General features: G+C 62.3%; 1 protein-coding gene across 1 annotated transcript; it reads right to left on the bottom strand.

The window, feature by feature from the left end:
* Positions 1–1,597: 1,597 nt before the first annotated feature.
* Positions 1,598–8,503, bottom strand: TNFAIP8L1 (TNF alpha induced protein 8 like 1). Its single transcript, XM_082298026.1, has 2 exons — positions 8,314–8,503; positions 1,598–2,472 (listed from the first exon to the last, which is right to left on the bottom strand). The coding sequence occupies exon 2, from the start codon at positions 2,468–2,470 to the stop codon at positions 1,910–1,912; it is 561 nt and encodes a 186-aa protein (XP_082154152.1). The 5' UTR covers positions 2,471–2,472; positions 8,314–8,503; the 3' UTR covers positions 1,598–1,909.
* Between the last annotated feature and the right edge of the window lie 16,347 nt (positions 8,504–24,850).

Here is a 24,850-nt window from a genome sequence, read left to right as displayed (position 1 = left end):
CTGGCTGGGCATCCCTCGGCCCCATCCCACCACACCTGCCTGGGATTCCCAGCTCTGGCTCCTCTCCAGCACGCTCCTGACAGGGACACACCAGCCCAGGGGAGACAGGAGTTGTTCTCAAAGGCCACTGGCCCCTGCCCTCCTGAGGGACCAGCACCTCCTGGGCTCCTGGCAGTGTTCTCCACAGCCCCCTGTGAATGGGCTTCGCCCCCACCCCAAGCTGTGTCACACAATTCTCTGTGACAGCTGGAGCCAGGCCTGTGAAACGACAGAGATAGGGCCTTTGTGTCTTTTATTTAATCTTCTAAGGCTCAGAGTTATCAGTGCCAGCGGTGGAAAGGGAGCAGCGAGCGGGAGCCGCCCGTGCCTGGAGACATCCATGGAACAGGAGGCACAAGAAGGTCACGGAGATAAGGCCAGCTGTGACTGTGGTGTCTTGGATGCTAAAAGGGCAATTTTCAGTGCTCAGAGCCCAGCTCAGCGTGCTGGGAGCGGCCGGAGCATCCCCGCTCCGAGAGCAGACGCTGTTCCAAGCTGTCCCCTGTGACTCTGGAGTCACCCCCTGCTTCCTGCTGCCAGGGCTCTGCTTTTGGGCTCCTGCTGAGCAGGGAGGGGATGTGGGGGTGCAGAGGAGCACACGTGGGTGTCTGTTGGGAGCGGGATCTCGCAAAATCATGGAATGGTTGGGCTTTGGAGAGACCTTAAAGCTCATCCAGTCCCACCCTGCCATGGCAGGGACACCTTCCACTATCCCAGATTGCTCCAAGCCCCCTCCAGCCTGGCCTTGGACGCTTCCAGAGATGGGGCAACCTCTGCCAGGGCCTCCCCACCCTCACAGGGAACAATTCCTTCCCAATAGCCCATCTACCCCTGCCCTCTGGCAGTGGGAAGCCATTTCCCCTTGTCCCTGCAAAGCCAGGAGCTGCTGGGCCATTGAGCAGGGACAGCACAACCAGCAGCAATGTCAGGGCACAGAGAGCCACCACCACCTGGGGACAAACCCAGCTGTCCCAGGGCTCATTTTGTCACTGTCACCACCGCTGGAACAACTGCACGGAGCTCCCAGGCCACACGGGTGAGTTTATTTAAATAACTCATCAGGGCTACAGAGTTTGCTAAAAATGAACAACCATCACTCAGTCAAGGGCATGGAAAAGGGATGAAATCCCAGGGGCAGCTTTGGATAACCACCGAGGACAGCGCTGGAGCTGCCAGGTGGCACCGCTGCTGGAGGCCCGTGGGGAGTTGGGTGCTGGGTGGTTCCCGGGGTCCAGGGAAGGAGCAGCTCCCCCCAGCTCCCTCCCTGCCCTCACCCAGGTGAGGAGGGACCCTCCTGGTCACAAGGACTTGTCTTTGAGGACACTAAAGTACACACAGAAGCACCTTCCTGCCCGGGCAGCACAAGTCTGGACCATGATTTGCTCCCACCATGCTGTGGAGCTGCTGGAAGAAAACCGGAGTTCCACAACCCTCCAGCTACGGGGTCTCAGAACTGTTCACCCCAACAACGTCCCACCTCCTCAGAGACACCTCGGAGGTGCTTCACAGCACAAGTCTTTGGTTTGGTTTCCCCCCAGAGGGTTACAACCGAGTTCAAGGCAAAGAGTCCAAATCCTTGGACTCTCAGCTAAAGGCACTTGGTGGGCAAAGGAAATCAAACTGTACAGCAGGGGCCCAAAATCCCAGGATCCCCTGGAGAGGGCTCAGCCCAGTGCAGGGAGGGCTTTGCAGACCCTGGGCAAGGGGGAGACAAAGTCAAGAGGTTCAGTCTTTTGTAGAAACGAGGAGAACACAAGTGAGCACTGCAGAGGGGAGGAGGGGACGAGCCCGGTGAAGGTCAAAGCAGACGCCGCATCTTCGGCCTCGCGGGAGGCAGAGTCTGGCTGCCAAGAGCCCGCCTGGGCCGGCCTCAGATGTTGTCCTCCTCCAGCATCTTGTTGACCCCTTCGCAGATCCTCTTGAGGTGGGTGCGGTAGGGCTCGGCCGGGCCGTACAGAGCCGACAGGAACTCGTAGTCCGCAAAGTGGTTGAAGACGTGGTTGATGCGCGAGTGGGACTTGGCCGTCAGGTGCCCGTTGACAGCCTGGTGCAGCAGGTCCCGGCACTCGGTGAGGACGCTGGACATGACCCTGCGGTCGAAGGTGAAGTCTATCTGGTGGAAGCTGACGGCCGTCATGGCCAAGGTGTGAACCTTCTTGCGGAAGCGCTCCATGACCAGCAGCTCCTCGGGGCTGAACTGCCCATTGCGGTAGAGAACCCCCAGCTTCATCACGATCTTGATGAGGTTTTTGATGATCTTCTGGGCCTCTTTGCGGTTGTGGGTGTACTCCTTGGTGGCCCGGTACAGCTCGTCCAGGATCTCGCTGCTGGTGTCATCGATGAAGACGTTGGCGATGGTCTTGGTGGCCATTTTGCTCAGGAGCTTCTTCTGGGCCTGCAGGGCCAAGTTCTTGGTGCTGAAGGTGTCCATCTCTGCGGGGGGAGAAGCACACACAGATCAGCCCCTGCTCTGCATGTGTCCCCATCTCACCTGGGCTACTGGAGTGTCCCTGTCCATGGCAGGGGGTGGAGCTGGATGAGCTCTAAGGTCCCTTCCCACCCAACCCATTCCATGATTCTGTGATTCTTCACCTCCCCACGCAGCCTTTTGGCAGGAGAAAGAGCATCTCCAGCCAATGGCGAGACCGAGGGAGCTCCTGGGTGCCAGGGCAGGTGAGAGCTGAGCTCACCCCCCAGGTGTGGACGGTGGGATCAGTCACAGGGTGTTCCCACCTTCCTTTTCCCAGACTCTGTGGAGAGGTCACAGTGAGCGAGGTGCCCCTACCTGAGCACCACCCATGACCCTCCATCCCGGTCTCCCTCCTGCAACTGACACCTCCCTGCTCCTGGTGCAGGAAGGACTCTTGCCCCATCATCTTAACATTTTTCCTTCCTTAAAACCTGACTCATTTCCTGCAGGGTGAGCTGGGGACAGCACAGGTGGCAGCTGAGTCACCCCCCGATGCCATGTGCCGCATCCACCCCGGTGCTGGCCGCGGCCAGAGCGGCACAGCCGGTTTGCAGCACCCAGCAATCGGCGTGGGAGCCCTTTTCCCTGGCACTGCTCACCCTGGAACACCCACACGAGCTCGGACTTGTTCTGCTGCCGCCTCAACCTCCTCTGGAGCCAGCACCGCATGGAGGTGAATAATTCACCCAGACAGGAACCTCACCTACAGCCCGACTCCCACATCCCAGCGGGACCAAATCCATCACCTCGGGCAGAGCACAGCTTTAAAATCTGCTGTGAACGATTAAAATGCCGCCGACCCTGGAGATGCATCTTGGCCTGGGAAACCGCAGAGCTACAAATCACAGGGAGGGGAGAACAGCGGGAAAACAGCGGGGATGGATGGGCAGAGCTGGGAGCTGCTTATGCAAGAGCCTGCACATGGCATGGACAGCCCGGCAGAGCGGGAGGGGATGGGATCAGCCTATAAATACATCCCAGGGAACAGAGAGGAGATATTTCAGCTAAAGGATGCTGCCGCTGTGAGGATGGATGGGGATAAATTGCTCATGGATAGGGAGCAGGTTTAGATTGGATGTTAGGAAGGAATCCTTCCCTGAGAGGGAGGTGAGGCTCTGGCTCAGGGTGCCCAGAGAAGCTGTGGCTGCCCCATCCCTGGAAGTGTCCCAGGAGCACCCTGGGATAGTGGAAGGTATCCCTGCCCATGGCAGGGGTGGGATGAGATGAGCTTTTGGTCTTTTTCCAACACAAACCATTCCACAACTCTGGGATTCTATCACAGAACCGAGTCTGTCCCCATCACATGCAGCTCTGTCACTCCCCCCGGCCAAGCTGCCAGTCCCAGACCCCTCCAGGGACCTCCAGTCCTGCTCCTGCCACTCTGGAGCACACACCAGGCTCTCAGGAGCAAATCCCAGCTCCTCATGGACCCCCTGGTGTGGCCAAGGCTCCATCTCACCCAGCCAGTCGTGCCAGGTCGATGGTGCTGAGCCCCGGCTCCCTGGGCATCTCCCAGCCACCAGCTCCCAAACCCGAGGGCAGCCGAGGCTCCGTGGGGACGTGAATTCGGAGCAGTAACGGAGCTGCCGTCCCCGGTGCTGTGGGAGCCGCCGCCTGCAGCGTTATTTACAGCCCTTTGGAAAAACACGGAGGTTTGGAAGCGTTTCCTTCGATGGGAAAACATTGATTTTTGCCAGCCTGAGCCTCGAGCTGAGGCTCTCGCACTTAATAAGACAAAAATGACATCGCAGAGCCTGGTGACAGCCGGGCGGGTCGGGCTCGTGGAATGCCGATGGCTGCATCCATGAGCTGCTGCCGGAGCGGAGCCCGGAGGGAGGGGTGGGCAGGATGGGCAGAGGCAGCTCCGTCTCCTGTGCCTTGGCTGTGAGGGGACTCGCTTTGCCCGTGCCAGGCATCCTGTCCGGAAGGAGCAGGGCTTTGCCGTGGTGTTGACAGCCTGGAAGTCCCCGCCCTCGCGGTTGTGGGGTGCCCCGGGAACGGTGCCTGGATAAATAGGAATTCCCACACCCGAGCTCTCCCTTGGGTGACCAGCAAGTGCAAACTCCACCTCTAGACCACATGAAAAATAGGAAGTGCCAAGTCCTGTGAGCTGCCCACAGCTCCCAAATGCCAGCTGGAATCATGGCTCAACCCTCTGCTCCCCACACCGAATAACACCCGGCTGCTCACAGCCCTCCCCTGCTCCGGGATGAAGAGCATCGGTCCAGGGGGGAAACTGAGGCACTAAGCCATTATAGGGGGGTCTAGGGACCCCATAAGTGGTATAGGCAGGTATAGGGATCCCAAAAATGCAACCAGCTCCCTCTCCAGTGCCCAGGGATGGTTTTACAGGTCACTCCCTGCAAACCCCAAGGAAACCCAGGCTCACCTCCCGCTGGCTCCGGCTGCACCGGGATGGTTCCCCCGGCACCCTCTGCACCACACTCGGCTCACCAGGACCTGCTGACTCAGCACCAACAGGACATTTCACCGGAATGAGCCGCTTTCCTGCCGGGAAGGGCCCCACGACCCCATTGTTCACGAGGGGCTGCTATCGGCGCGCGGAAGAGTCGAGCCTTGCCCCACCAGCCAACTGGAGCTCGAAATAACCCACTGCGCTTCCTTCCTGTCGCTGAAGTTTCCAGCCCAGCTCAGGGCTTGGGCTCCCCCCCACCCCCTTCTTCTTTTTAATGAAAACGCCCTAAAAAACAGCTTCTTTTTCTTCCGAAGTGGAGCAGCTGAGTGTTGCTGTCACCAAGTTCCTCCCTGCTCCGGAAGAGCACGGCGGGGCTGCGGTCCCAACGGTGGCTTTGGGGACAGGTACAGCCCTTTGTTGGAGGGTTTCCACCCAATTTGGAGGTTTCGGGGCAGTCTTGCAGCCCTGAGCAGTGGTGTGAGGGGTGGGGTGTCCTGGGTGAGGACACAGAGGGTGTCCCTGCCACAGGATGGATGTGGTCCCCTGGGAACCGACACGTGCCGTGCCCATCTCTGGTTTGGCGTTCACCCGCTGGGCTAGCACCTTACCCAACACCCAGCTGTGACCTGATTTCCTCGGGATCCCCCAAAAACCTCCCCCACACCACTGAGGGCACAAGCATCACTGAAAGCTCCTGTCTGAGGGGGGAACATGAGACCCTGTCACCCTGTGGTCACCTGGGGCCGGTGGCACCACAGCAGAGCTGCCAAGTGAGCACCGTCCAGAGCTCCTTTATGGAGAGGGGCCAAATGCAGCAGTGACATCATCCCAATTATCATTTCCACCTGCCCCAAAGATCACTCTCCCTGCCTGTCCCTTTCACCTGGTTCCCACCAGCAGCTCCGTGGGCTTGGTCCCCCCACCCCCCCCAGTTCCCTTGGCAGCGGGTGAATATTTCATGCAGGAAAGGAAAAGTACGTAAATAATTCATGGAGCAGCGAGGAGGGGGAGGCTCCACAAAGCTCCAGCTCAGAGCAGAGGCACCTCTGCCTCCTCTTCCTCCTCCTCTCCCTCCTCCACCTTCCCACCACGACCACAGTAACTTGGATTGTCTTGCTACAAGTTTCCTCCAGCATCGTTTCCCAACAGGATAAACATTGAAGAGTGGCGATCTCCCTGGTTTTCCCCTCCGTCCCACATGCTGCTCCCTCCCACTGCTCTGGAAAACACCCCTGCTCTGCACCTCAGCATTCCCCGTGCCCCCGAATCGTTGGGTGGATGGGATCCCACTGCTCTGCCCTCCATCCCCCGGCATCGCTTTCCCCCATGCTCCAACCCCTATTAATTAATTAAACCCTCCTGGATTACAGGAGCTGGGCCGGAGCGCCGGGCAGTAACCGGAGAGCCCCACCAGCGTCACCGCCTGTCCCCCACCATCCGTGACCCCCGCAGCTCCCAAGCCCACACGTTACCAGCACCGGGAGAGCCGAGGAAGAGGAGCGGGAGGCAGGACGCGTGCCGGCCCTCGCACGTTGCCATGGGTGCAAAGAGCAGCCGGAGACGCCGGGCTCGGGCGCGTGTGTGCCGAGCGGGGTGAGGCCGGGGAGGAAGCCACTGAGTAAACACCTCGCCCGAGGAAAAGCTCATTTCTTGGCAAGGCCGGGATGAATCCACGGCCGCCACGGCTGGAGCAGGGAGCGGGAATGCCGCGGGGCAGCGGCGCAGCCGGGGGGTTCAACCTCGCCCCGCGCGTTCCCGGTGCTCATGGCAGCGGTGGTGCCACGCGCTTGGCGTGTCCCCGTCACTGTCCTCACCGCCTCTGGCACCAGGATCTGAGCTCCTCCATCCCAAAATCTCCTTCCCGCGGGTGCCCTCGCTGGGGCTGCAAATGCACCCACGGGAAGGAGATGGTTTTTGGTTTTGCCTGGGAATGCTGATCCACCCTGGCAGCTCCAACGTGTCTGTGCAAGGAGCTGAGCGGCCCATCCGAGGGGGCCCCAGCGATGCCAACCCTGGGCGTGGGTGGGGAATCCCGCCAGTGCTTCCCGTGGGAATGGGATCCTGGGATCCACATGGAGGGGTGCTCTGGCACAGGGCAGGGGGTCATCCTGGGGGGCTGATTTGAGGACCTGGCGTGGTATCAAGGAATTCCCCCTGGGATTACTGTGCCCCAGGGGGGAGGCAGCTGCCAAACTGGAGAGGAGGAGGAGGAGGAGGAGGAATGGAGGTTATTTTAAGGAGAGAAGGAGGAGGAAGAGGAGAGGGTGAGGGGTTATTTTATGGAGAGAAGGAGGAAGAGGAGGAGGAAGGGGGATTATTTTATGGAGAGGAGGAGGAAGAGGAGGAGGAGGAGGAGGAGGAAGGGGGGGTTATTTTGGAGCATCTGTCTCGCCTTCCATTTCCTCCTTTTCTTTCTCCAGCTGCCACCAAGCTGCTCTCTCTGGCAGCAACTTCCTTTCTCCTTTGCTTGGAGCAGACGGAGACTTATGGGGAAGTAGAAAACAGAGGCTGGGAGGGGGGAAACTGAGGCCAAGCCACCATCCGTCCGTCTGTCCGGCCTGCGGCGGGGGCCAGGGCGCACCACATGCTTCCTGCCCCGGGATCAGGAGGACAAAGTCGCCCAGGGAGGGAGGAAAACTCCACGGGACAATTCGGATCCGATACTGGGCTTGGGGTCAGCAAAGAATGGCCTCAAATGGCCCAAATCCTTCCCTGCTCCAGGGGAAGATTAGTCAGAATTGGGAAGTTTTACACGCAGCTCCTGCCCCGGGTGGGATCTGGCCTCTCCGAAGGGATTAGTCTTTCCAGGAATCGAGGAATTTCATCCTCTGGAGCACGGGGGTGGGAGGAGGGACGGGCGATGCCCGAAGCCAAGTGCTGCCATGGGGCACCCGGCCCTGCCCCGGCACGTGGGTCCGTGACAGCCCCACGGGGATGGCTCCGGCGCCTCCTCCCAGCTCCCGTTATCCAGCACCCACCGGACCCAGCGCTGTTTCCAGCCCCCTCGGGTTTCCCTTGAATTTGGGGGAAAACCGCCCTTTCCCCGTGTTTTATCCACCTGGGAAAGCTGAGGCACATCCTGGGGCTGCCGGGAGCAGCTCCGGGCTCTGCCCACCCCGCAGCTCCCGCCCCTCGCGGCTCCCCGAGCCCTCCTTTCCCCCGGGGCTCCCCAGGGCCGGAGGCTGGGTGGGGCCGTCGGTGCCCGGTGACACCGGGGAGGGGGGACACACACGGATGATTCTCGGGGTGGGAGACGAGAGGCTTCGCCCCGCAGTGGAAGCACGAAACGGGCCGGTACCGAGCGCCCCCGCCCCCACGGACCGGGGAAGATGGGAGGAACCGGGGAAACCGGGAGGAACTGGGAGGTACCGGGAGAGCCGGCCCTTACCTGCAGCCTGCCTCGGGGAGCGCGGCGCCGGGACCGGGACCGGGACCGGGGTTGCTCCGGTGTCCCCGGCGGGACGGGACGGGGCGGGACGGGGCTGGACGGGGCGGGGCCGGGCGGAGGGTCCCGCTTTCCCCGGCGCCTCTCCCCGCCCGGCGGGCCCCTGCAGCCGCTACCGGTGCTCGGTCCCCGATGCCGGTGCCCGGTGACGATGTCCGACGTTCGGTCTTCTATGCCCAGTGCCAGTCCCGGTGTTCGGTTCCCGGTTCCCGGTGTCCGGTTCCCGGTGCCGGTTCCCAGTGCCCGGTTTCCAGTGCCCGGTTCCAGGTGTCCGGTGCCGGTTCCCGGTGCCCGGTTCCCTGTGTCCGGTGCCCGGTTTCCCGTGCCGGTTCCCGGTGTCCGGTTCCCGGTGCCGGCTCCCGGCTCTCGGTGTCCGGTTCCCGGTGCCGGTGTCCGGTTCCCGGTGCCGGTTCCCGGCTCTCGGTGCCGGTTCCCGGTGCCGGTTCCCGGCGGGTCGGGGCCTCCCGCCCGCGGCCGCTGCCAAGTCCCGCGCGGGGCCGGGAGCGGCGGGGGCGGCCCCGGGGGCGGGGCCGGAGGGCGGGGCCAGCCAATGGCGACGCGCGGCTTGCTACGAAGCAGCCAATGGGAGCGCGCGAAGGCGGCGGGGGCGGGGCCGAGGCGGGCGCGTCCCCGCGGGTCCCGCGCGCGTGGGCCGGTCCCGGTAGCGCGCGTGGGGCGGGCACGGGGCCCCGCAGCTGCTCGGGGGTGACGGGGACACGGGTGGGTGACCGGGACACCGGTGGGTGACGGGGACACCGGTGGGCGGCAGGGACACGCTGGGTGAGAGCAGCACGCGTGGAAGCGGCGCGGGGCGCCGGGCGGATCCGCGGCGCTGACGGGCGGGAGCTCAGGAGGGCGCTGCTGGGCCGGGCTGAGCGTGGGCAGCGCGGCGGGGTCTGGCACAGCCCCCCCTCCTCTGCACACAGGTGCCCCACGAGGGGATGTGACACCCGTGGGAAGAGGGGAAGGGGTGCTGCCGTGCTGCCGGCCGAGAGCAGCGTGTGGGGGAGTGTTTAGGACCGGCGGTCGTGGCTGTCGGTTCATCCTGGTGCTGGGGACCCCCCGACGTCCCACAGAGATTCCGAGCTCCCCAGCATCGGGAATCTTGGAACATCCCTCCTCATCCTCCCGGCTCAGGGGGTAGGTGCCACGGCACCGGATCCTAATTCCCAAAGGTGGCATTAAACAGATTAAAGGTGGGATTTAGAGCGGATTAAAGTCCGGATTAACGGGAGCCTTGACTTGAGTCTTGGTCTCATGCAGCGGCTGGGAAGAAAACCCCAGAGCCCCGCCAGCACCCCCGGACCTGCTTGTCCCCACCCCACGACAGTGCCCGACACCGCAGGGGCATCGCCCCCACTCCCACTATTCCCGAGGATTTGCTCTGGTCCCACGTCGTGCCAGAACAGCCGGAGCAGCTGTTGCCGCTCTTCCGAACAGTTGTGGCGCCAACCTGCCCGGCATAAATCACCCTCTGGGCTCATCCGGTCCCGGAAGCCACCAGGAGCCCGGTCCTGTGTCCCATCACTGCATCCCCACCGCTGCATCCCCACCGCTGCCCTGCCCCATGTCCCCATTGCTGTCTTGTGTCGGAGTCACTTCCCCATCCCCTGTCCCCATTCCTGCCCTGTTCTGCACCCCCGTCACTGTCCCATCCCACATGCCCATCGCTGGGACATCCCTGCAGCTTTTTCACCTCGCTCAGGCTGTTGCTGGAGGTTCGTCGGAGGGTGATGGGATGGGGTGGGCATGTGGGGGACACCCTGCGCCCCCCAGTGCGTTCCCGTGTGCCCAAAACCCAGATCACCCAATTCCCGTCTCCGGAAGAATCTCAGGGATGTCCCCATGTCTCGCAGAGCTCTGCACCTCACTCCAACCCCGAAGCAGCGGCTGGGGGGTGCTTGACTGGGATCACACAGGGGGGAGACCCCACAAATCCCTGTCCCTGCCTGAAGGGCGCTGCCGGGTGGATGGAGCAGCCACTGCGGAGCAGCAGGGATGGGAGCTGGCGCCGCATGGAAACAGGGAATAAAAAAGAGAAGCAGCGGGATCTGGGCCAGCTCCGAGCGGCCTCTCCCCCCCGTCCCTCCTCTCCTTTCAGGGAAATGAAATGGGGCTTTGCAGCGGCTCCTCTCCCGCCCGCTGAGCATCGCCCGTCCTCGGGGAGGCTGCACGGCTCATCCCGCTCCCTCTCTCGCGGCACATCCCACCCGGATACCCACCACAGCTCCAGCAACACCAGTCCCGGCTGCTCCCCTCCGGCCGGGTGCGGGGGGCTCCGCTGCGGGCAGGGGGGAGCATCGCCAGGGAGGCAGTGCCTGAATAATTCAGGAGAGCTCAGCGAGAGGAACGGGATCCGCTGCCCGCCGGGTCGCGGAGGGGCGCTGGGAAGGGCACGGAGCCGCTCTCTGTCCTCCCCTCAGTCCCCAGTGCCACTCTGGCAGGGCACCTCAGGGCCCGGTTCCATCAGCCTCGAGAGCAGGTTGCTGCTGGCACATCCCGGCTCCAAGAGGACCCAACACCTCGTTTGGCTGAGCCTGTGGGTGGGTGTGCAGGGGACAGGACGGGGACAGGGTGTCCCCAACACCCACCTGTCCCCATGGCACATGCCAGACCCCGGCAGCTCCTGGGACAGGGGATGGTGTCACTCCCCATAAAGCCACTATTGTCACCGGGCCCGTGCGGGGTGGGGAAACCCCCGTGGCGGGGTGGTGGATCCCGCAAGCCCTTCCCTCTCCAGCATTTTGCATTCCCACTGCTCCCTTCCCGCGCCGCACAGCTGTGCCTGGCCACAATGGCCCCTTCTTGCCGCGTCACCGGCGCCGGCTGCACTCCCTCGGCCCCTTCCCCGGTGCCGAGCCACCCCGCTGGCAGCCGAGGCGGAAAAATCCATCCCAGTAAAAAAAAAATCCATCCTGGCAGGCACCAGCTCCGGAGGAGAACCGCGAGCAGGGCACGCTCTCCTGACCAGTTATCCCAGTGATGCTCCAGGATTTTTAGCTGGCGTTGGAGGGAAGGAAAGGGACGATGGAGGTGTCAGTTCGGGGTGCTGGCAGTACCCAAAGGTAGCTGGGGACACCATGGGACTGTTCTTGAGCCATGGGGACAGGCCCCAACCAACTGTGCTCCTGCTCCTCCCTCAGGACAAAGGGGTCTCCCGGGTCCCCAGCCCCACATTCCTGAGCAGGGCATCCCTGACACTCCCACCCTCCCTGCTACACATCTGGCCTGGTGCCACAGCTGGAGCGGGCCCCTTCTGCCTCCGTGTGTTTGTTCACAGAGCGGGGAACGCCGAGCCTCGTTAGTTAATTAAAGCTCGATTGAAGCTGTCAGGCACTGCCGCTCCTCGAGAGGCTGCGAGCGCTCCCGTTCTCCCGGGAAAGGGTGGAGGAGGATGCTGCGGGGGAGAGACAGACCCTGGGGAAGACGTTTCTGTGATTACCCTCCCTGGGAGGACACAAACCTCCATCCCTGGCTTGGGGACACTGTTGTGTGGCCCGACTCCTCGTCACCATGTCGCTGCCTGAGTGCGACTCACCCAGGCTCATCTGAGACCTGGCTGCTTAATTTGGGGCTGGGGGCTGCTGAGAGGGACCCCGGCATCTGAGCCGAGCCCAGCACAGAGCCCCGGGCGCGCTCCGGCTGCGCCGGCCGGACAAAAGCGAATGTAGGTTAAGCACAAAGTGCTGCGGCTGCGACACACGGAGCCCACTCGGCCCCACGGGGGGGCCGGGGCAGGCCCCCACGACTGCAATTAGCTAATTGCTCCTGTTCCCTCGCAGGGGACGCGGGGATGCTGTTACTGCTTCCTGCTCTCTCTCCGTCTGATAAAACCGCCCTGGGGGACACCGTGCCCCCCGCCTGCCCCCCGTGCTCTGCTCAGCGATGGAGAGGTTCAGGATGGAGGGAAGGGGAGCCCCCACAAACCTGCTGTTCCCAGCCCAGCTCGATGTGACGTCCCTGATGTCACCTGCTGGGGATAAAGGGGACGATGCTCTTAACACCGGGGATGGATCTGGCTTTCCCCTGCATTTTGGGGATGTCCTGCTGCACCCCAAGGCTGCAGGATCCCTCGTGGCCGAATTCCGTCCAGCTGTTGAGTGGGAACCTGGGGTGAGTGTGGGAGTTTCTGACATCATTTTGACAAATGACATCATCAGAGGGGGTCCTTGTGTCAGAGGGACAAAGGGACCCCCAGCCTGTTGGGCGATGGCAGCATGGATGGGGGAGGAGACAGACAGGATGCTGATGACGTCATCGGGATGATCCATGACATCATCAGGTGGCAATTAATAGGGGGGCAGAGAGAGGGGCCCGAGCAGTCTGAGCTGGGGCTGCTGGATGGGGAGGAAGATGAGCAGGAGCAAGAGGAGGACGGTGGCCCCATGGAACGATTGCCCCGGCTCGTGGCCACTGAGCCTGTCCTTGTGCTGGTGACATATTGACTGGCAATTCTTAATCAAGTGGATTATTAATTAGCAGCAGAGCTGGCTGGTTAGTCCTCGGCCGGGCTGGGAGCTGGTGGTTTGTGCTGACACAGCCGCGTATCGTGACAGTGTCACCATGCTGGTACCTGCTGTGCCAGGACACCCACGCCGGCCCAGGGCATCCTGCTGCCGCTGGAAAGGGATGGATGCCATCCCTCCTGAGGCTCGGGTGGAGGCTTCACCCACTGTGCACACCGGTGACCCAAATCCTGCAAGATTTCACCCCAAAACTGGCGGGTGGCACCACAGGAATCGCCCTGGCACAGCAGGACCGGAGGCTGGTGGGTGGGCACGCATCTGTGACGTGCCTCCGTGCCTTCTGGGCCAAGCGGGAGTTGACATGCATGTCACTAGTGGCGCCACGCGTGTCCCCAGCCGTTGCCGTGGTGGTCGTGCCGCGGAGGGTGCAGGGTGCTGGGGACCAGCCCTGCACGGCGCGTCCCTGTCCCTGCCCGCGGGGACGGTACCCCCCGGGAGAGCACGTTCGGCCGCACTTGTGACCTTGTCCCCACTGTCCCCAGCAGTCTGGGGGTTCCAGCGGGCCCTGTGGATTGGGGACAGGCGGAGGGGGCTGGGGAGCAGCTCCTTCATCCCCATCTGAGCCGACTCCAGAGCTGTTCTCGCCGCAGCTGCTGCCGCCGCCGGCTCCATCCCGCATTTCCCTGCCTGTCTCAGCCATCTGCCGAGATCCCCGCGGGCAGGGGGGTGCGGGGCTGCTCCCCACATCCCCACCCCACTGCCGAGGCACCACCGGGAGCTGGGCTCGGGGCATTTTGCTCCCCGTTTCGGTGCAGACCATTTAATTTCGGCCCTAATCCGTGTCGGGTTCGCTTCCCCGCGCGGCTGTCGGCGGCGATTTCCCAGCCCTAATTAAAGCTCGGCGCGCGTGACGGCGGTTCCCTGGGGATGCTTCCCTTGCTTCCCAGTTCCCGTCAAGATCAAGGGGATAAACCAATGTTGCCGGCAAAGTTAACGCCGGCGGCAGCTCAGGGAAGCGGTGACAAGCCCGGAGCTTGACAAGCGCGGATCCGGAGGCGAATCCCACCGCGGAGCGCTGCCTCGGGGTGTGAGGACGGCAGGAGGGCTCGGGGCTGCTGAGATGGGCAGGTCCCAGCCCAGCTCTGAGCCCCGTCTGCGGCAGCTCTTTGTGGCCTCGCCGGGTGTGTGGAGACACCAGACACCCAGATCCCCTGGCCAAGCGTCCCCAGGTCCGGCGGGAGGGGAGGTTTTGGGGAGCCACAGCCACCTGCCAATGTTTCGCTGTCCCCCTCCCGCCCCCCGTCTGCAGCCCGCAATGAGCCCTCATGGCCCAGAGTATCCCACCGGGCCCCGGGGAGGGACAGCTGAGCTGGCACCCGCCCTGGCGAGCCGGGAAAGCCGAGAGAGCCGGGAAAGCAGAGCCGCCTTCCAGGCACCTGCCAAGCAACCAGAGCCCGGACATCTGCGCCCGCTCCCAGCTGCCAACCAGCTGCCCTGGGCACCCGAAAACCCACCCGCAGCCCCACGGGGTGGATTCCCAGGCCTGGCAGGGGGACGGCTGCTGCAGGCAGGGATGCTCCTGCTGCCTGGCACGGCTGCCTCCTGCTTAATTGCGCTGAAAGCACAACAGATGGCAGAAAGGCTTCAAGATGTTCTTTTCCAACATTTTGGGCTCCTTTGCTCGCCTTCCTCCAAAACAGCTCCAAGAGGGAGGTTGGGAAGAGCCCTGTGCGCATGGGGAGGTTTGATGACCCCGGGGACGGGTCCAGGGCCACGGTGCAGCCGGGGAATTAAAGGGAATTAAAACATTTGCCGGGCTCACACTGCTCCGCTTCTTCCCGCTGTAATCCCTGGGCCTGCTGCCCTTCCTGCCCGCACCTCCAGCACCTGCCCGCTGCTCCCAGGGGACAAAAGCCCCTTTGCCGCGTCCCCGGGGCAGCTGGTGGCAGCAGCTGGGTGCTGTGGGGTCACCTCTGCGCCGTGGGGGGACCTCGTGTCTTCTTCCCAGAGATCGGGGTCCTGCCACGCTCCGGTCCCAGCCCTGGCTGTCCCACCGCGGCACTGGGAGCGGCACCGGGGCCCAGCACCCACCAAGCACCCCGGGACCCCCACCCTGAGCCTTGCTGGGGCTGGGCACCGTCCTGAGTCCTGCGCAAGGATTCACCCAGCATGGACCAGCCCCCAGCACCCATCCGCAGCACCCACGGGCCGCGCCGCTCCCCCGCCTGCCCCCGCGGCTCTCGGGGCCGAGGTGTGTTACCACGCGCCTTTGATGAATTATTTATGAGGCAGGTGACCTCATTCATTCAGATTGATTTTCCTCCGTGTCACTCCGATTCCATCATGCTCCTGGAGCCGGCGGGCGGGCACACGTCAGGTGCTGAGCTGTGGGGACGGATGGGGGCACGAGACAAAAGCCCTTTGCCAGCTGGGGAATTATTAGCATTAATAATATTATTATTAATAATACTAGTGTTTTCAGGGTCAGTACTGTTATTATTAAAATTACGATTAATTTTTTTTTCATTATTATTATCATTATTGATAATATTGGTATTAATATAGCTGTTACCACCCTCCTGTCCCCCCCAGGACCCCGGGCTGTGCCCACCCTGCCTTGCCCAGTGCAGACAGACCCACATCTGCCAGCGGGTGGGTGGCCCAGCGCCACCAAGGGCCATGTTGTCACCTCTGCCGGGTGTCCCCAAGCAGGAGGGCGGGAGGTGGCAGCCTGGGTGCTCTCCCAGCACCTTAAGGATGTTGTTACAAACAAACCATTCGGTTAAAACTGGAGGTATTTGGGAGTATGTTTAATTTTAAGTGTTCTCTGTATTCAACCCGTTGATTGAGCTTATTAAAAAGATGTATTTTAAAAGTAATATGTATTTATTTGTGTACACACACGTCTGCAGCTCCTGCAGCCCCTTCCCAGCACTCACTGCTTGTCTGAGCTCTCCGTGCCTCAGTTTCCCTCCCGGCTGGGCAGGAGGAGCATCCCCGGGGCTGCGGGAGGAAGGCTCAGGGAGGACTCGCTGCCTCTGGGGAGCTGACGGTGGGGAAAGGCTGAGCCCAGGGATGTGACAGACCCGCACGGGAGGGGACGGAGCCGGGCTGGCGATGCCCACGGTGCTGCTGGCCTCGTGGCACGGTGGCGCTGCGGGACAGCGCCAGGGCCGTGAACTTTTGCCCTCCCAGCACCCCCTGAATTCCCCAGCCGAGCATCCCCCGCCTGAGCATTCCCGGGATAAACATCCCCCTGGACGTGCATCCCTCAGCCAGAGCAGCCCCCCGGCCCAGCATCCCCCCGGCCGGCACCCAGCGCTGCCTCACGGCCAGCTCCGGTAAGGAACCGCCGAGAGCCCAAATTCCCCCCGCGCCGCGCCTGACAGCGGCTCGGTGGCAGCTGCCCATCCCTATTGTCACCCGACAATGGGAAGCGCCCTGTCCTGCTCCCCGGGAGTGCCATTAGCCCAAATATTTGCTTCCCGTCTCCAGGGTGACAGGGTTGCCAGCGCTCACCCACATCCCTCCTTTGATCATTTTCCTCTTGATCTTCCGCGCTCCGGTTCCCGGCGCTCCTCCCCGGCGCCCTCGCCTCGTGGGGATGCGGGAGCTGGTGGCATCCGCAGGGTCCTGGAGCAGCGGTGGAGGAGCTGGGGGTGATGGAGACGGGGGGTGGGGGAGATGAAAGCAGGACTGGAAGTGATGGAGATGAAGAGTGGAGGACGAAGGCAGGGCTGGGGGTGATGAAGATGGGGGGTAAGAGAGATGTTGCCATGGGGAGATGGTTGTGACCCTGGGGAGGTGGTGGTTGTGGCCTTGGGGCTTGTATCAGGTGCTTGAATCTGCAACCACCATCTCGCCATGGCCACAGCCACCTCCACCCCATGGCCAACCACCTCCCCTCGTTCAACCGGGCAGTTCAGTGACCAGGGATTGGAGAACAGACACTCTTTGGTGGGACCACGCTCCCTCCACCGTGCTGGGACAGCAGGACCTGGTTCAGCAGAACCCCTGGGCAGGACTGATCCAGCTTCTCCCACCCCTTCCCCCTGCTCCCACACACTCTTCCTGGAACAAGTTTTTCCCAGCCCAGGGAGCCAAGCAGACCCACCAGCAGTCCAAGCCTGTTTCTATCTTTCCCAAAGCTCACCCAGGTCCAACACTGGCTCTTAGGGTGGGGGGTGGAGCCGGGAAATTTCTCCCAGAATAAGGGGAATTTTGGAGCCAGGTGGGATCAGCTCCAAAATCTCTGGAATTCGGCAGTGGCAGGAGAGGGACCGACAGCGCCGAGCTTTTCCTAAGCAGCGTTTTAAAAAAACAAAGCGAAATCTTCGCCAGAAAATGTTATTTCGATCCCTTTGGCAACCACGAGTCGTTTCAAAGTGACGCTTTGTGTTCGGAATGGGACCCAAATCTAAAGTAGCTGGGAATGGAGCCTCTGGGAAAGCTGCTGGGAGCTGGGATGGAGCCACAGCGAGGGGTGTTGGGGTTTGGCAGCCGGTGGGGCTGGATCCACGCCCCCACGTTATCCCCGCACCGTGGGACCTCAGGGGGTGCCACCACCCCTGGTGACGAGCAGTTCCCAGTTTTCCTGTGCCTGGGCAGGTGGTCTGAGGAACCGTAGCCCTGTGGCCTTTCCCTTGCAGACCCAAACCCCTTTGCTCTGCAGCGTCCCGGCCCCACTCTCCAAATCCCCTGGGAAAAGGGCAGGATTCAGCCTCCCTTCCAGGGGGGATCCCATCATGGACCAGGAGGGACCAGGAGGGAGGAGAGGGGACATCAGAGGGAGCATCACCGCTTGGGGCCAGGAGGGACATGGCTGGAGAACGAGGAGGTTTGGAGGAACCAAAGGACCAGTGGGGACCAGAGGAACCTGGAGGGACCATTAGGGACAAGGCTTCGGGCCCAGGGGCGACGCTGTCTCACGGAGCCAGCAGAGACATCATCAGAGGACCGGAGGACTGCAGGACGGACACTGTCACCAGGTGGGAGCACCCGAGGACACCGCAGCCACCGGGAAGCAGCCGCGCGGGGGCTGGGAACGGCCGGGGGAGACGTGCTCGCCCGCACTTCGCTGCATGACGGTGATTAAGTTGCTTCCCTTCGTTATGGTCCCTCGGGGAGGTGTTAACCACTGCTAATAAAGATGGATGGTTCTGAAGTAGCGTCTCCGGAGCCTTTGTATCCATGGAATTTCGGGAAAAGCCACCGGGGTGCCCGGAGCCACCGGGCGGACCCCGCGGCACCCTCGCACCGGCGGCACCGCCGCCAACACCCGGCCCCGGTGGGGAAAAATCTCCTCTGTGGGGTGACGAGCGGGACACCGGGGAGGATTTGGGGGGGACTCGGAGGATGCCGCGAGCCGGAGCAGCCCCGGGGAGGAAAAGGGCGACCCGAAGGGCTGCGGGGGGCGGGAAAGCAGCGGGAAGAGGAGAAATCCAGCAGCAACTGTCCATTAAAATTCATGAAAGCTGTTAAAAAGCAGAGCGCAGCGCGAGCTCCCGGCTGCTGCTGACAAAGCCGGCGAGGGAGGCGGTGGTGCCAGCTCGGTGCAGTGGCAAATTTGGGGTTCAGCCCCCCTCTTCCCAAGCCGGTTTCCGGCTGGGTGACACCACAGCGGACACGGTTTCCTCAGCACCCACCCGCTGCCGGGCAGAGGTGATGGATGAGGGCACCAAACCACATCCCCCACCACGGCCACCCCTTCCCTCACAGGGGACCCCAAACTCCCTCCGCTGCCTAGAGGGTGATTTGCATCTCAGAGCTCATTTCTTTTCCTTTTTCCCATATATTTTTAGCCCCCCCCCCCCTTCACAACCCCCCGCCCAGCTGCCTGCTAACAAGCCCCGTCGCGATTCCCTCGCCGTAATTAGCAACGTTTCTGCAGGCAAATGGCAGTCGGGAGTGGAGGTGGCATTTCCTTAATTAAAACAATTAATTAGGGTGGGGTGAGAGGGAAGATAAAACATCTTCCCCATAGAAAAGCCTCTTGGAGCTGCCGGTCCCTCGCGGTGGTGCCAGGGAAGTGGCTTCCCCAGGGTGACGGTGTCACACGTGTCCCTGTGGGTGCCCACCCTTGGGTGCTGCCTCGCCACTAGGCACCCCGGAGTGGCTCTCGGACCCTCATCCCAGCTCCTTGGCAAGCCCGGGCCGCTTGTCCCAAAATGTCCCCGTCACGGCGATGGCCGGCCCCAGCCGGAGCACCCCGGCGATGCCGATGCCGGCATCGTGCCGGCCCCGGTTCTGTGCCGGGGTATAAATATCCGTGTGTTACTTAGCGACTAATTGCACGGAGCGCAACAGCGGGGGGTGCCAGCCCCTAATGAGGATCTGGAATCAAAGCTGCTAATTACCCCTGTGCCGAGCTGCCGCATCGCTCCTGCTGGGCTCTGCCTGTCCGGCCACGCCACACGGCTCCCACCGCATCCCGACGGCATCCCTGGCCCCAGACCCCCGTGCCAAGAGGTTTCGGGCAGGTGAGAGGCCAAATCCAAGGGTCTTCCCATTTGGATGGCCTCTCTGACGCAGGTGCCGTCCCGCACCCTGGTCACATCCCTTTGGGTGACCTGGCACAGCCACACCCGAGTCAAGGACCGAGGGCTGCCGTGGGTGGGTGAATGCCCGGGCACGTACAGGAATGTCCGTGTGTCCGCGGGGGGTGTGCAGCGCCAACGTGGGACAGGGATGTTTGAAATCCAAACCTTTCCGTGTGCTGGGGGAGCACCCCCCGCCAGGCCACCGGGACCCCCCAGCAGCACCAGCTCTCCTTCGGTGGTGTTGGCCCCCCTTGCTGAGCTCATCCTTCCCCTTCGCTGAGCCGCACTTTTCACTGCATCCCAGAAGCTCCAACACCCCACAGGACGAGGCTCTGGCACTCCCGGCACCGGTAATTGCAGCACTGGGATAACCGCTGGCTGAGCCAGCACACCACCCTGGGCCCCAGGGCACCCCCGGTGCTGGGGTTACCCTTCCCCAGAGCACAGAATTTGGGGTACCCAGGAATATTCCCTCCGAGCTCATCATCTTCCCGTGGCGGGGGGGATTTTTTTCCTCGTCTCTGCACACCACGTGGATGGTGGGAAGCAGGTCCCGGGTAAATACCTCCCGGCGGGTGCGTGCGGGGATGCTGCCTTCACAGGATTTACAGCTTCAAAGCCTCGGCCTCAAAGCCTGCAGATATCTTTTCATCATTTCAGCCGCGGTCTAATTACCCCGCTGGCCGCCGGCGCTGCCCGGCGCTCCCAGGTACAGCCTCTCTTAATAGCTGGGATTTATTATTTAAATGTCGTTTTTCAGCTCCTCGTTCCCTTTCCGGCTCTGAGGGTGCCTGTATCCCCCCCTGCACCCCAAAACCTGGGCGCCCTGGTCCGCCAGCACCCGGCGTTCACGCTCTCCGCCTGCTCTGAGCCGTGACGAGTTATTAATTAACGGCGAGGTATCGTTCCCTGCTTCATCTTCGGTGTAATTAGATCGTGGGGATGCCGGGAAGCTGAGCTGGTTAACGCTTGCCGGAGGGGGATGAAGGGAACCGGAGTCATCCCGACCCAGCCGGCGCATCCCGGTGCTGCCGGATGCTCCCCAGCTGCCGAAATGGGGGGTTTGTGCCCCGCCGAGGGACCCCGCCCGCTGGCCGGGAGCTCTGGCGCAGAGCCCCGGTGCCGGTGATTTACGGCGGGCACCAACCCCGCCGGCGGCGGGGCCGTGATGGATGCGGGGCCGCGTGCCGTGATGGATGCGGGGAGCAGCCCCGGCCGCGGCGCCTGTTAATTAGTCGCTTTGGATTGATGAGAAATTGCAGCTCCCGTTAACGATGGCAGCGGCTCAGCCGCGGCGGTGGGGCCGGGGTCGATGTCGGCGGTGCCGCTTCCCCGGCTCTCCGAGGGGCCGCCCGTCCCCGCAGCCGGCACAGCCGGAGGATAATTTATGGTTTCGTATCAGTGCCGCTGATCTTGGAGCTTTTCCAGCTTCCTCTTCCCTCTCCCCACATTGCTTTTCCTCGAAAGCCGATTCCCCAGGATGGGATCCAGCTCGTCGCTGGGATATCACTGTCCCCAGCATCCCTGGCCGTGTCACCCCCCGGGGACCTGGATCCCCCCTGCGATGAGCTCATGCGTGTGCTGAGCTGTGACAGGGCTCTGCAGGGCTCTGCCACCGGCTGGGCTGGTTCCTTCTCCCGCTGAAGGATGCTCCGCTGCTCCAGCCACACGGACAGGGTGGGATAAGAGCATTCCCACAGCCTGGGAGCCCGCTGAGGACACGCACCCACCCGAGAGCCCGTGGGAGCGTGGGCAGCCCGGCACCCGTTTGCAGAGTGTGATTTTAAGGTGTCAAATTGCCTTTTAGTGATTAAACTGCTCTGTGGAAGCGGAGCGTGGGCATCTGGCAGGGCATCTGGGAAGGGATCTGGCAGAGGATCTGGGAAGGGGGAGCTCAGTAACGGGCAATGGTGTCCCCCCACTCAGGGAAATTACCCCAGTGCCACCAGCTGGTCTGATTTTGGGGAGATTCTGGTGTTTTCTCAGTGGCTGTGGGAGCTCTTTGCAGCTGGAGGAGGGGCAGACACGGACAGGCAGAGCCCTGAGGACGGTGGTGACCAGAGGCCCCAGTAATGGGCACAGGCGGGTGGCACTGCCCGAGCGCCTGGTGACCACCACGGCACGGGCAGGGTTAAGGTGAGCGCTGCAGGCAGAGCCCTGCCAGGGGGATTATCCATGTCCCTCGGTGCAGGCAATTCCCTGCCTTGTCCATCGATCCCTGCGAGGTGTTAAGAGAGGCTGGAGCATCGATTGGAGCAAAGCCCAGGCTCAGCGAGGCCGAAGGCTTCCCCAGGAAGGGCTGCAGGATCCGGCCTCGGGGTCTGGAGGCCAGAGGAGGCACAGAAACCTCTTTGGGGACAAAGAATGGTGGGCTGGGGACGTGCAGGGCCATGGGAAACGCCGAGGAGCCCTCGCCGCGCCTGCCAGGCGCCCGCGGCGTGCCGGCTTGGCACTTCCCCGCCACAAACCGCTCTCTGGATCGTGTCCCGGGCGCTCGCGGTGACAGACGGGGACGTTAAACAAGCCACGGGCGGATGCCCAAAGCACCCGGGCCCGCCGCTCCCGTGGCACCTGGAGCGGGTGTGGTGGCCCCGGCCCGGGATGCGGGGGGAGCATCACCAGCTCGTGCCATCGGGCACCGGTGTATAAATAACACCGATAAAAAAAAATCGGTTTCCATTTTCCTGAGGAGAAAGGAAGGGCTAAAGACAAAAGAGGCCGTTTACCAACCGGCTGGTAGCCCAGGGAAAATTGCTATCCAGATAAAAAATCACAGATTAAGGAAGGAAAGAGCTGACCTTAACTCCAGTCCTTAGGCAGGGAGGAAGGGCAGGATTTTCACCATTTAATTGGGTTTTTTTAACCATTTCGGGCGGTTTGTTTGCTCTGCTTCAAAGCCACGAGAGCATCATTTTTAGTCTCTGGCTGTAATAATGGCATAAATAAAGAGATTTTTTTTAAAGCGGCTTTTTTGACTCTGATTGTCCTTGAATTAATGAATCTTTTTTTGAGGAACAGAACCCCACTTCCTGGGGGTTTGTGCTCTTGAGGAGACGACATCAGACCTCCAGGACTGGGCTGAAAGCTGGAAAACAGCCGATGGAGGGGCCAAAAAATCCCAGCAAATGTCAGGATGGGTTCAGCAGCCTGCTCCCAGTTTGTGCCTTTATTTTGGGTGAAATCTTTGTGATCCCTTTGCTGGGAGGGGAACCCCCATCCCCAGGTTTGCCCCTGCAGCGGGTGTTGCCAGAGCTGCCCCGGGGGGTGGAAAATGCTTTGGCTTGGGCTGCGGGGCCGGCGTTAGCCACGCTTGAGGGGAAAATCACAATCGCTGCCGGGGCCCCAAGCCAGGAGCCGGCCCCGGATTTTCCCCGGCAAGAGCCGCTCTGCCGGGGGGGATCCACATGGGGGGCCGCTGGGATCTGGCGGGGTCACTTGGGGGGGGCTGGGGGTGGGGTTTGGGGGGCTCGGTGTATTGGGTCACTGGGGAAACTGAGGCACGGGGTGGGAGTGAGGTGGCTCAGGGAAAGGGTCGGGGTTGGGAGAAACCTGAGGCATCCCCCCATCGCCACATCATGACCTCAGTGGGGGAAAAAAACCTGCCCACCCAAAAGTCTTGACTTTGCTCCTCCTCCCCCTCGGTAGGATACAGAAATCTTGAGGATTTTTATCCTCGTGAGGAGAAAGGAGGAAAGCTGAGGAGGGAGCAAGGGTGGGGGCAACTCTTCCGTGTGGCAAAGTCCCTCATCAGGGATTGGGGGGCACGGGCACCTCTGTGGGCCCCCCCCTCCCGGCGCTGGTTCATTGCCAGAGGGAGGGAGAACTGAAAGTCTGGGGTTGGAATAAAGGAGGTTGTGAAAGTCACTGACTCCGGATGGAACCGGAGCAGGAGAGAGCTGAAAGGAGGATAAAAATAGCCCCGGCTCGGTGGGAGACTGGGGGGGATGGAGGGGACATGGGGATGGGATGGGGTGTGGAGGGGACTGGCCGTGGACTGGGGGGGAACAGCTGGGCTGGGACAGACTGGGCTCCGGGGAGCACATCTGGCTGGGGTAGCAGTGGGAACAGCTGTTTTGGGAGCATGGGGGCAACAGCTGGATGGATGGCCCTGGGGTGACAGTGGGAACAGCTGGAATGGGGTCACGGGGGCACATCTGGATGGCAGAGCCATGGGATCCCAGGGAGAGCGGCCAGGGGGGCTGTGCAGGGCTGGAAACAGCTGGATTTGGCCTTGGGGTACATCTGCACGGGAGAGGCCGGCGAACGTGATGGCCATGGCTGGGTGACACTGATGGGGACAAAGGGCTGTCCCAGCCGGCGTGGGGCCAAGCCGGGTCCCCGGGGAACTCAGCTCCCTCCCAGCCACCCCCAGAGCAGTCACGGAGGGTCCTTCTCTCTCCGGATGAACTCGATGAAGTCACCAGTCGCCTCCTGGAGCGGGGAGATGGCAGCGGGGTGGCAGGAACAAGGTCATTAAAGCAGAAAGAAAAATACATTAGAAATGTTCAACTGCTCAGTCTTGCCTGAAATGTGCTTAAATCAGCCCCGAGTAAACAATGAGACGGGATTAATGGCAATTAGTTTTCATTAGAAAGGTGGCATCACCCTCCCCTGCTCCCCAAGGGCTGCTCCGTGCCTTGTTGGGGACGGGGGGAGCTCCCAGCCGGATCCAGCCCCGGGAAGGAGGGTGACCACGTCCTGCCGAGCCCCGGGCTGCGGGGAACCGCGTTATCTCCGCCGCGGCAGAGGCGCGGGGCCGGCGGCAGCCGGAGCTTCAAAGGGAACCCACAAATCCGGCACATGCAAAGCCCCAGCTGGTCCTGCAGATAAACAGGGACCGGACTGGAGTGGCCTCAGCCAGCCCTGGCAGCTGAGCCACGGGCAGCGCTTGCTCTGGGGGATGATTGGCTCGGCGGGGGTTGGGTTTGGGGTGATGTTTGGCCCTGGGGTGCTGCTCAGCACCAGGGAGCTGCTCTGCCTTGGGGTGATGCTTGGCTTGGAGGTGATGCTCAGCCCCGGGACGATGCCTGAACTCAGGGTGATGCTCAGCCCTGGAGGGATGCTCAGCCCCGGGAGGTGCTCGGCCTCAGGGCAGTATTTGGGGTGACACTCAGTCTGGGCACAGCCCCAGTTTCTGCGCCCCCCTCCTTAGGCAGGAGCTTGGGGATGAGGCAGCAGAGCTCCCAGGGATGCGTCGGGAAGGGGGAGAGGACGCCATGCCTGTATCCTGCATTTTGGGGTGCTGATGGTTGGTGCTGGGTGCTGCCACCGATGCCACCGGTGACCCTCCAGGGTGGGGACGCTCCGGTGGCCACCACATCCCTCTTAGCTGACACGGGTGGCCAGGTCTCAGCTCACCACCACCATCCCAAAACACCTCCTGGGCAGGACGGGTGGAAAGAAGCCACGCTGCCTCCAGAATGGGGCAAATTCAATCATTTTTGGGGCTGGGCCAAGCGTACACCGGGGTGCACC

Source organism: Coloeus monedula (genome assembly GCF_965178545.1).
Source record: "Coloeus monedula genome assembly, chromosome: 27".
Lineage (NCBI taxonomy): Eukaryota > Metazoa > Chordata > Aves > Passeriformes > Corvidae > Coloeus > Coloeus monedula.
This window is presented reverse-complemented; position numbering and strand designations above follow the sequence as displayed.

Bases quoted from the DNA above. Each gene is read 5' to 3' on its own strand.
- TNFAIP8L1 (XM_082298026.1), bottom strand. From the start codon at position 2,470: ATGGACACCTTCAGCACCAAGAACTTGGCCCTGCAGGCCCAGAAGAAG.